The 11,630-nt window shown below is 40.5% G+C and overlaps 1 protein-coding gene across 1 annotated transcript; it reads right to left on the bottom strand.

The window, feature by feature from the left end:
* Positions 1–4,971: 4,971 nt before the first annotated feature.
* Positions 4,972–6,563, bottom strand: LOC122277158 (presenilin-like protein At1g08700). Its single transcript, XM_043087052.1, has one exon. The coding sequence runs from the start codon at positions 6,442–6,444 to the stop codon at positions 5,071–5,073; it is 1,374 nt and encodes a 457-aa protein (XP_042942986.1). The 5' UTR covers positions 6,445–6,563; the 3' UTR covers positions 4,972–5,070.
* Positions 6,564–11,630: the final 5,067 nt, after the last annotated feature.

Below are 11,630 nucleotides of genomic sequence, written 5' to 3'. Positions count from 1 at the left end.
GAGAAGATGAGAAATAGAGAGATTACCATGGGTGTAGCCGCCCACTGAGAAACCCGAGATGTGGCCACCCTCCACCATTCTATGTAACATTTTGCTTAAAACATCCATTACTAAGATGAAAAGGAGAGGTGATAAAGGGTCTCCTTGCCGTAGGCCCCGGGAGCTATTGAAGAAGCCTTCGGGAGTGCCGTTAACCAAAACGGAGAATCTGACAGTTGAGATACAATGTTTCATCCATTGACACCACCTTTCCCCATAACCGTACCTGCCAAGTATGTGTATCAAAAAATCCCAGTTTACATGATCAAAAGCTTTCTCCATATCCAGCTTGCACAGGATACCCGGAATACCAGATTTGACCCGACTTTCTAAGCATTCGTTGGCAATTAGAACAGAGTCGAGAATTTGCCTCCCTTTCACAAAGGCATTTTGAGACTTCGATATGATCTTTCCCATAACGGTGCTCATCCACTGGGCTAGCACTTTGGAGATAATTTTGTAGACCCCAGTCACCAAGCTAATGGGGCGAAAGTCCTGCACCTCTACCGAGCTTGCCTTTTTTGGAATAAGGGCGATAAAGGAGGCATTGAGACTTTTCTCAAATTTCAGGAAATAGTGAAATTCGAAAAAAACCTTCATAATGTCCTCTTTGACGATGTCCCAGCTAGCTTGGAAGAAAGCCATAGTGAAACCGTCGGGACCTGGGGCCTTGTCTTTTTCCATCCCTTTTAAAACTTTAAGCACTTCCTCCTCTTCAAACTGCCTTTCTAACCACGCTGCACTTGATGCATCAATAGAGTCAAAAGTTAACCCATCTACCTTAGGCCGCCAGGAATGTTGCTCTTTAAGCAACTGGTCGTAAAAGTGCACGATGTGTTCCTTGATGATTGCCCTGTTGGAGATAATCCTCCCGTCGGAATGTAAAACCTCAATGGCGTTGGTTCGTCTATGGGAATTGGCGACACTATGGAAGAATTTAGTGCACTTGTCCCCTTCCTTCAACCAAAGGGCTCGTGATTTTTGTCTCCAGGATATCTCCTCCAAGAGCGTATTTTTTCCAGTTCGGCTATCACCACCGTTTTCCTTTCCTTCTCCTTAGTCGTGAGGGCCACAGATGCTTCTTTGTCCTCCAAGTGCTGCAGTTCCTGAAAAAGAGTGTGTCTTTGGTTATTAAGATTCCCGAAGGTTTCCAAATTCCATGTTCTTAGATCATTTTTCAAGAATTTAAGTTTTCCGGCTAAAACAAAACTGGGGGTGCCCGAAATCTGATAGGAGGACCACCAAGATCTGATTTTGTCCATAAATCCCTCCACCTTCAGCCACATATTCTCGAATTTGAAGTATCTCCGCCCCTCGTGAATACCTCCACAATCCAACATGAGTGGAAAGTGATCTGAGCAAAGCCTGGGAAGGCGCTTCTGACAAAGGGTGGGGAAATGTGTCTCCCAAGACGGGGAGACCATAAATCTGTCCAGGCGAGACCATGCCCTCCCATTTGACCAAGTATAGTCACCCCCCCCCCCCCTAGGGGTAGATCAAGCAAGTCCAGTTCGAATATTAAAGCTGAGAAATCAGCCATGGCTGATCCCGAGTTAGAGTCCCCCGACCTTTCACTCGAGAACCAAGTGGTGTTGAAATCGCCTCCAATGCACCAAGGGCCCTCCCACCAACTACACAAGCCAGCAATCTCGTCCCAAAGAAGCTTCCTGCTATTATCATTATTCGGGCCATAAACACCTGCAAAGCCCCACGCGAACCCATCCTCCAAAGATTTAAAGAAACATGCAACCACAAACTCCCCAATGGATTCTTCCACCAAATCAACAACTCTCTTATCCCACATCACAATAATGCCCCCTGAAGCGCCCTTGGAAGGCAAGCTAGTCCATCCCGCATAAGCGCAATTCCATAAACTTCTAACAATATTCCTATCTACGTACTTCAATTTGGTCTCCTGTAAACAAATGATGTCCGCCTTCCAATCCCGGATTAGGTTCTTCACCCTAAGGCGTTTGTTCAGGTTGTTTAAACCCCGAACATTCCATGAAAGGATTTTGGGCTTCATGGATCACCTAAGGTCACCCTATCAGTAATTCTTTCCCGGCTAGCGCTACCTTCTCGATCATAATTTACGGAACATGAAAGTCTCTTTAATTCCCTTTCCCTTTTGCTGGCGGATCGGAGGTGGTGAGACTGCTCTGCTGCAATGGCTGTGAACAATGCTGTCAACTGGTCCTCAAAGCCGACGCAAGAAATCCCCGCGCAATGCCGAATGTCCTCTACCTTCTTCAGCACCCAATCTGTTTGTGGGTCAGACCACGGCAATGCTGGGGGCAATGAGCAAAGAGGGCTGGGATCATCCCCTTCATGCCCCACAACATCCCCTTCAATCCCCATATCAGTGAAAGGTACCAAAAGGCTTGACCCTAAATCTGCCTCCCCTTCTTCTCCCGCTTCAAGACCAAGTTCAACCTCTTCCCCAAGCGTACAAAGAACCCTGGAGGTAAACTCAGAGGAATCCATCAAGGAAGGAGCAAACCGAACTGCTGGTGAGGAGTGACCTTCATTCCCGGGGGAGAAATGGCCCTCGGAAGAGAACCCAGTAGCTTCCAAAGGACCGATCGGAAGCTTCTGTGCCGGATTCGGGCCCACGGAGGCGAGAGGATCGACGATGACGTCGTTTACCTCCGTGGGCAACTCTGTCGGAGGCGTACCTGCCACCTTAGTGGGTTTAGGCGATGCTTTGACTACGCCGGTAGGGTCGCCGGAGCTAGTCGGCACTTTCTGCGATGCCGGCGGGGTGGCCGGCGGGGTTTGGTTGAGGGAGCCTGAAAGCGGGTCACGGGGCCGAGATCCGTGTGTTGAAGGCTCCTTCCGGGTCACGGGCTCGACCCGGGAGGGGGAACCCGTCTGGGGAGCGGGCCGAGGGCTTGGGCTTAAAGCCCGAGTGAGTGGGGTCGAGGCCCGTGCAGAAGGGGCCTGCTGGGAACCGGGTGGGTGAACCGGCCTTGAAGCCCGGATGGGGGAACTGGCCCGGTGGGGGTTTGAAACATTTTTTGCCCTCTGCGGGCTTTGAGGCCCGTTTGGCCCAGAGGCAAACAAAGGCCCGAGAGGCCGTGTGCTTACCAAAGCCCCACATCCTTCAGTTATCTCTGCACGTGCAGAGGCTTTCCCTCCCATAATGGGAAAACAACTTTCTGAGATTGGCTGGAGCGAGACAGACGTGCGCACCTTACTCCGTCCCATCACCATGCCGAGTCCCATGTCTACTTTATTCACCAGAGTAGCAACCTCTTGGAGTACACCCGAAAGTTTGGATTTAACATCCCAAAATACTCCTCCTATTTCACCTAAAGTTGTACCACTGTCAGAAGTCCCCTCCACTACCGCTGGGCAACAACCAGATTTATCTTCCTGCAACTCCTGTACAGCGCTGCACTCTCCCGTTGCACCGGATAAAGCCGCGGCATAAGAAGCCGGCGTGGCCAATGGCCTGAATCCAAACTCCCCAACCCGACTTGGAGCCTCATGTTCAGCCACCTTTCTGAGGTTGTAGGCAAACCCCTCCCATCCACAACTCTTGGTGCCTTCAGGGATGATTAGGGAGCCTCTTCTTCTGCCATTAACGAATTCCTCCAGGTGGAGATAGCAGCCCCTAGCATTTCTGAGTAGATGAAGGGTGAGAAACCCATTGCCGATCCCCATTTTTTTCAAGAAATTCTCACGCCACCTGGTCTCGGCAGCTTCCACCACCATTTTCACCACCCATGAAGCCGCCGCCCCATTGATAAGCAAATAAAGAGCCATGCGTCTGCTTTTCTCTAGGATACGAAAACAATTTGCTCCCATCTTCGAGAAAACAAAGGTTTTGGACTCCACAGAAAAATGTCTAATGTTCTCCATTGCAGAAAAAGCAGGGGAGAAAGGGATAGGGTGAGAGAAAAATAACCCAGTAATTTTAAGAAGTGGATTTCATGGTTTGCCCGAGAGAGAGTGAGAGAGAGTCTATGGAGGGCGTTACAAGAAGTATGAAAGCTTGGAAGGTAATCAGTGTTCCAAGTACATACATGGGCCCTAGGGGTTAGACTCTTTTTTGATAAGTTGTTATTAAGATAGAAAATATTTCGTGTCTATTGTGGATTTTTATGAAAGATTTCAAGGAAGATGACCCCTTCTTGCTTATTATGGAGAATTTGGAGAGAGGGAAATGCGTGCAGCGCTGAAGGCCATGAAAGTCGATGGTGGGGCTCAAGTCATTTTTCCTTAATGCACTCTTTCAATGGGCATTGTCCCAAAACCTGAAGCTTTTTCTAATTATACTTCTCTAGACTTCCTAACTCTTGTTCCTTTTTTGGTCTTAGTAAAATATTTACTTTACTAAGGTGCACCTGTAGCTCAGTGGATAGAGCGTCTGCTCCCTAAGTAAAAATTCATGGGTTCAACCCCTGCCTGGTGCTTTCTTTAATTGTTTCATATTCTTACCTTTGATTTGTCCACCTATCAAAAATAAAATCTACTTTACTTATCAACAATAAAAGAAAATTAGAAAACCAGCCACAAAGTTGAAATAAACAAACAACAAAAGACAAAAATGTCAAAATTTGCTTTACTCTAGTCAGTGAATATTTTTATTCTAAAACAACATAGCATGGCATTACCTACCAAACCTTATATACTAATCTCTAAGAAGTATGCATTAATATAGGATCCAAGGACTCAGGTAAAATCAAGTATACATATCTATTCTATGCATAAATGTGTTGTCATAGCTTAGGTTCCTAGACCTATCAGTCGGAATAAAAGCTAAATGACATCTATCATTGACTACAGTATGACCAACTGCTCTAATATTTATGAAGACCAACTCTTACACCCAGCCAATTTACATTTCAATTCATCACTATCAGGTCTCAAAAGTTGCTGCATTATTAAGTCCAGAGATTGGATCGTGATAAAGTTACTAATCACAAATGGGAAAAAATTCAGGGAGTTGTACCTTGTATACAAATCTCACGCCTATGAAAACATCAGTATTCCTCTAACATCCAATTGATCTCTCAAAACCGAGAATCAAAACATCATCAAATTTGTCGCCGTCCCAACCACAAAAGGTTCCATTAATAACCGAGTCAAGAAGTAAAAAACAACACCTAATGTAATCGAAATTGGCAAGGCAGGAAGAGCTCGATGGCACAGCGACAACAAAATAAGAGTGCAGCCAAGTCCCGAAATAATTGCAAGGTAACAAGCATATACTGTCATAAGATCATACATTGCAGCTCTGCCCACAAGAACACTATAGAAAACAAAGTCTCCAAGGCCAAGTTTAATACCTCTACTCGTCACCTCTGCATTATCCCTCCTAGTCCACTCTCTGTTGTTCCCCACCCCCATCATCTCAACCAGTGGAGACATCTCCTCATCAACAATCTCGGGCTCAGGATCCCGAGCTCGATCAGAACCAACAACCACAGTTGAATACTCTGAAGATCCACTGCTCGACGTATGCCTTTCCCGCGAATGACCTACCAACGGGGAACTCTCCCCTTGATCTTTGCCGCTGTCACGATCCTCATTTGGAAAACTCCCAACCTCAACAGAGGTATACTCAGAATTACTGCGATTGTCGACCACATTTATATTTCCGTTGTCATGCTCAACCGCCTGTAGCTCAACCGACCCAGAATCCGAAACCCCACCAACCAAAAGCCCTAAACTAGAACCCCTATTTCCTGTATTCCGTGATACGGTCGGCCGAGCCTCATAGATCAGAGCCGGTAATTCCTCATCCCTACTCGATGCCAATTCCACCAGCAATTTCAGTGGCCCTCCAGGGGCCAAGACAGCCGCCAAATCATATAGAGCCAAAGCCACCAGCAAAACCCAAGTCGTCCATTCGGGCAATTTCGTGAACCATGTCGCCACAATTATTCCCAACGAGACCATATACGCTTGCCTCAAGAATATGGGTACCCCACCGGAGAACACGGACAGCACACCCACAACCGTAAAATTGAAAAGCAGCAAGAAGCAAGTGATAGAGTCGACGGGTATGGAGAAATGCTGAATTATGGAGAGGAAGATGGAGCCACCCATTGTAGCGAGCACGAAAAAGGCGGAGAAACGCATGTAGTTCTTTAAGAAATTGGTAAAGTTATAGTAGTAGAGGACGACGAGGAGGAAGGTGACAATGGATATGAGGACGACGAAGACCAAGGCGTTTAAGAGAGCGCCTTCCAGCTTCTGGGCGGTAGAGTCGGAAGGGCTCTCGAGGTAGACGAGGTTGGCGGCGGTGCGGATGGAAATAGGGGAAGAGGGAGAGGAGAAGGGATTGGAAGGAGAGAGAGAGTAGACGAGAAGGACCACCAAGAACATGCAGATTGAGACGGGGGACATGACACCGATGATCTCGACGCCGATTGATGCTAGGATGCTCGACTCCATCACGTTTGGTTGGGGGATTTCGTCGACCGGTGATTCTTCTTGGCAGTGCGTGCGCCGTGATCTGATTCCTATTTCATATTCTTTGATTTTGTTTTTGTTTTTGTTTTTGTTTTTTTTTTTTGAGATTGCCTTCAAATCGGATTTGGACTGCCGAGGGTATTTAAAACATAAGTTTTGCTAGAGGTACACGGGGTTGCATACCTTTGATGGAATGGCTGACGTGGCTGATTTACTTTAATAAAAATATATACAAAAAACACAAAATAAGAGGGAAACGTTAAGAGGGAAACCTTGCTTCTACTCGAGAGTGTCAACGCTCGGAAAACACAATCCAAACCCAGTCGAAAAAAGCTAGCATTTGAGAGAGAGAGAGAGAGTGCAGTCGCTTGAGGATCGGATTTGGGCCGGTGGTTGTCGTTGTGGATAGCCGAAGCTGCATCGGTGGTCGTCATCGTGGGTAAGCTATTTAGATTTTCACATTTCAAAACCTTTTCTGTTTTCTTACGGCCTTATCTGCAATCTCATCTCTTCTCTTCTTTTATGTTGCCCAAGATAAACAGCTTCATGCCCAGATTTGATCTCCTCGATTCTTGAAGAACATCTCATTCTGGTGCCTAAACCTATCACTTTTGACTCAAGCTTTAATCTCCTAATCAACGCCTGTAATATTACTCAAAATTCAAGTATATTTCACCTGCTTGTTAGAATCTACTTATCTCTTCATATGTTAGAAATAAGGCTTTTGGGGAAGTCTCTCTCTATCGATAAAGATGTGGTGGATGAGAGGATTAGACTAGATGATTTCACTTACCCAGCTATTCTCAAGGCTTGTAGTGAAAACTTGGATTTGGGATTTCTTGTTCATAAGAATAAACAAGTATATTTGCAAAGGAGGGCACTTTCTTCATGTTAGTGACAAAATGCCTTTAAAATGAGAATCCAAGAAGTGAAAATCTAGCACAATAAAAAAAAAGATCTAGTTTTCATGGCGGGACCAAGTTTCTTTACTTCCTCAAAAAATGAAAACATTAAACACCAACACCTGGCCTCCTCATCCAGAAGACCCACCCTTGCTTTGTTCGTGGGTAGAAAGAAGACGAACCTTGCCCTGTTCGTAGTTTCGTGTTCTGCTGTTTGAGTTAAAATCAAAACACGCCGTTTCAATTTTTCCACGTGGAGGGACGGGTACGCAGGGAGTACCCACACCGGGTGCAAGTAGAGTTTCTCTTAAAACATTTTCCCATAACAACTAGGCCAAATTCTTTAAGATTAGACTGTGGATTGTATTAATGAGCCATAAATAACTTTGTTACTTATCGTCTTTATAATATATATTATATTTATATTTATTTTTTTAAAAATTAATTGATTTATTCTATTTTTAATCCATACACCACGTATTTAGTTAAAGAAAAAAAATTATATAAAACGTGTAATGTAAAGATAATAATTAAAATTTTTCATAAATTATTCAAAGGCCCAATTGATGGTAATAGTACAAGTTAGGCTTTATTTGATTTTATTTAGGCTCAAGAACTTATTTAGAGGATATTCATGTTTAGTTTATAATTTGGAGTTACGGGGATTTATAAGACCCGAGCTCAATCTCCTAATGTAGGATGAGAGAATTGAATTCCATACAAAGCCCACTAGATAATGGTATTGGATAAGTGGATCCTAATATTTTAACGATTTGAGAAAGGGTTTTAATTGAGGATTATATTAATAGGCCATAAATTATTCAAAGGCCCCATTGATGGTGATCGTACAAGTTGGGCTTCGTTTAATATTATTTAGGCTCAAGAATTTTTTTAGAGTATATTGATGTTTAGTTTATAATTTGGGTTTCTAGAGATTTATAAGGCCTGAGCCCAATCTTCTAAGGTCGGATGAGGGAATTCTTGTGACATCCCTAAATTCTACTTTGGATAGGACAAATATTTGAAACATCGAGACTTGTAATATAGGGTTACACGCCTCAGTTCATGACATATAAGATACAATGTTCCTAACATGCATATAGCATTATATAATATTTGCAATAGATAATTTTTTTAGCAATACTATACACTAAACTGAAAATATCTCAAATACTTAAAATATATCTATACATATTGAAATACTAACCATCCATGATTACAACATGAGTCTAAAATAACTGCAATCCTAAGAGTATTGGAAATCAAACTTATTAAGTACAAGTAGTAACTAGAGTAACTACTAGACTATTCATCGAGTAGCTTATGCAATTCATCCATGGATGCCATAATACTATCGATAAATCAGAGCATCAAGGCTATGAGCTCCGCGTCGTATTGGTGTCGTCTACTTGACCATCTCCAATTGGTCGACCTTTGGTATGCCTTCTGATTCTGACACATGATCTACCATTTGGGAAGAATAATAGTTGGGACTACCATGGTGAGATTTAATTACAAATCTCAGTAAGTTAATAAAGAACTTCCACACAGGTTAATGATGTAAGCATGGTAATAAAGGTATAAATGTATAATCAAAGTCATAAATAAACATAATAAAATTTGACATATAACAAGACATAACTTGGATTGAAACTTGAATTGAACTTGAAACTAGGCATAATATGAACTTGATCTGAAACTTAACTTGATATGACATGAACTTGAGTGTAAAATACATGAATTTAAAATCTTGCTCAATATACTGAACTTGAGAATGAACTTAAACATGAACGTGAACATAAATTGAACTTGAACATGATGTGAACATGAACTTGAAACATAGCATAAACGTGAATTTGAAACAAAGCATGAATGTGAACTTGAGACATGACATACACGTGAACTTGAAACATAGCATACACGTGAAATGAATTCTGACAATCAAAATGATTTCGTCAGGAAAAGTAAACAATCATAATGATTCCGTCCAGCATATTTCGTCAAAGATACTCAGGCAAAAAGAATTATTACACCATGAGTATTTTAAATGAGATACCCTAACAATCATAATGATTACACCAGGAGTACCTAATAATATTTTAAAAATCAGAATGATTACATCATGAATATTTTTAAATGAGATACCCTAACAATCAGAGTGATTACACTAAGAGTATTTGAGTAGAGGTATTTTGACAATCATAATGATTACGTTGAAAGAATCTCACATGAATTACAAATGGAGATGCTCGTATAATCATAGTTATTACATCTCTAGTATCCTAGACATGACTGACTCGACATGACTTCAAAGGTTGTTCTCGAGATATACAAATTATATTCAAGACAAAACGTGACATGAAACAAAAGGATACAAATCCTAAGGTCGCATAACATGACATGAATGTGAGTCGAAAGACATGATGTAGGTAGCATAACATGACATGAATGTGAGTCGAAAGACATGATGTACTTTAAGACAAAAACATTTTATAGCATGACATAACATGTAACAGACAACATTTTATAGCATGACATAACATGTAATAGACAACATTTCATAACACGGCGTAATATCTAATAGAAAATATTTAGTAACATAGCATACTTGTAACAGTGAATATTACATGACATGACATACATGTAACAACTGGCATACGTAACATGACATACTTGCAACAGATAACAATACATGATAGAATATATTGTATAACATATATGTATTTCGTGATAGAATAATTTATGTAACAGATAAACATATAATAACATAGTATGATATGGCATATATGATAACATAGATACATAAACTATAGTTACCTTACTCATCACACATACACAGTAAACTGATAGTAAGTTAAAATCTAACTTACCTTGATCGTCATATTTTACAAGAAATCAAGCGCGAACACGAGGAGTTGTAAGAAATGATTCTAACAATTATAAACTTCATTACTAACAATTAGAAACATAAAAAAATGCTAACTTAGAGTAAAATTATCATTTTATCCTTTAGATGTGGAAAAATATCTATTTTATCCCTAATTTAAGGATTTCATATCCTAACTCTAAAAATTACCAATGTAAATTTTGTCTTAAACACAAATATCAATTTAAAAAAATTTAAAACTAAATATAACTACAGAAAACCTCATAGGGCTGAAACATCCTAGGCTAAAACTCTTGATTTTTTGTTACAATTCTTCCAATTTCAAAACTCATGATCAAACTAAATTTTTGCAACAAAGATCTTTCTATCTTAAGTTTAAAAACATACTTAAAACATCCAATAAAAATATGCTAATCATCAACATCAAATGTTTTAGTAAAAAGATCCAAACTTTTTAACTAAAAAAGTAATCCCTTGAATAATATGGTTAGACCTATTTCAAAGCATCTCCAAGAACTTTCAAAAATCCAAATCTTACTCCTAACATATTCATAACATATTTCTAAGAACAACTATGCATTGAAGCATTAAATAAAAGTCACCAAAAATCACAAAACATCTTGGAGTACCCGTCTCCACACTTAGTCCAAAAACAAGATTTTTCTCTAAACTAGTTTTGATCAATCACTTGATCCATGACTTAAAAATATGAAATTTTCAAACCAAAACATCACATGGTTTAAAAACTGTATCCTAAATCAGATCCAAGCTCTAAATTTAAAATCACGTGGCTAAAAATAAACCAAAATATGGATCTAGCCAAAAACATCAAACCTTTGGCCTAATTAAGTCTCCTCTTGTATAAAAAATCATATCTTTAAAACTAATACTATAAATATTCAAAATAACATCCTAACATGTATATAAGAGGTTTAATATCCTTAAATAAATATATCAAAGCCATTAGAGTAAAATTAAACTATAAAATATCCAAACTTTCTTAAAATATAAACTGTTTTTCCTATGAGAAATGATATTTGCAGTCGTGGTTGTACAAGCGGCGTGCAATCGCTTTGAAAAAAATGAATTAATATGGGACCCACATGAAAAAAAAACTAACTTGTTAATCGTGGACCCCACTCTTTTTCAAAGCGATTGCGCGGCGTTTGTAATTCCACGACTGTATGTAGCATTGCTCTTTTCCTATTCCAATTTCTAAATTTCTAGATCTAAGAATATCTTTCATCAAAAGTTTTAATCAGATCCTCAACCAACATTCATATACACATATTAACAACTCTCCATAAAAATATCGGACCAAGATCTGTTCATTAGCTTGGTCAAAAACTCTAAAATATAATATATTCTTCAGTTTCTTT

Source organism: Carya illinoinensis, chromosome 9, assembly GCF_018687715.1.
Source record: "Carya illinoinensis cultivar Pawnee chromosome 9, C.illinoinensisPawnee_v1, whole genome shotgun sequence".
Taxonomy (NCBI): domain Eukaryota; kingdom Viridiplantae; phylum Streptophyta; class Magnoliopsida; order Fagales; family Juglandaceae; genus Carya; species Carya illinoinensis.
Note: the sequence above shows the minus strand (reverse complement) of the source record. Positions and strands in the feature narration are given on the sequence as shown.

Coding starts and splice junctions, on each gene's coding strand:
- LOC122277158 (XM_043087052.1), bottom strand. CDS start 6,444: ATGGAGTCGAGCATCCTAGCATCAATCGGCGTCGAGATCATCGGTGTC.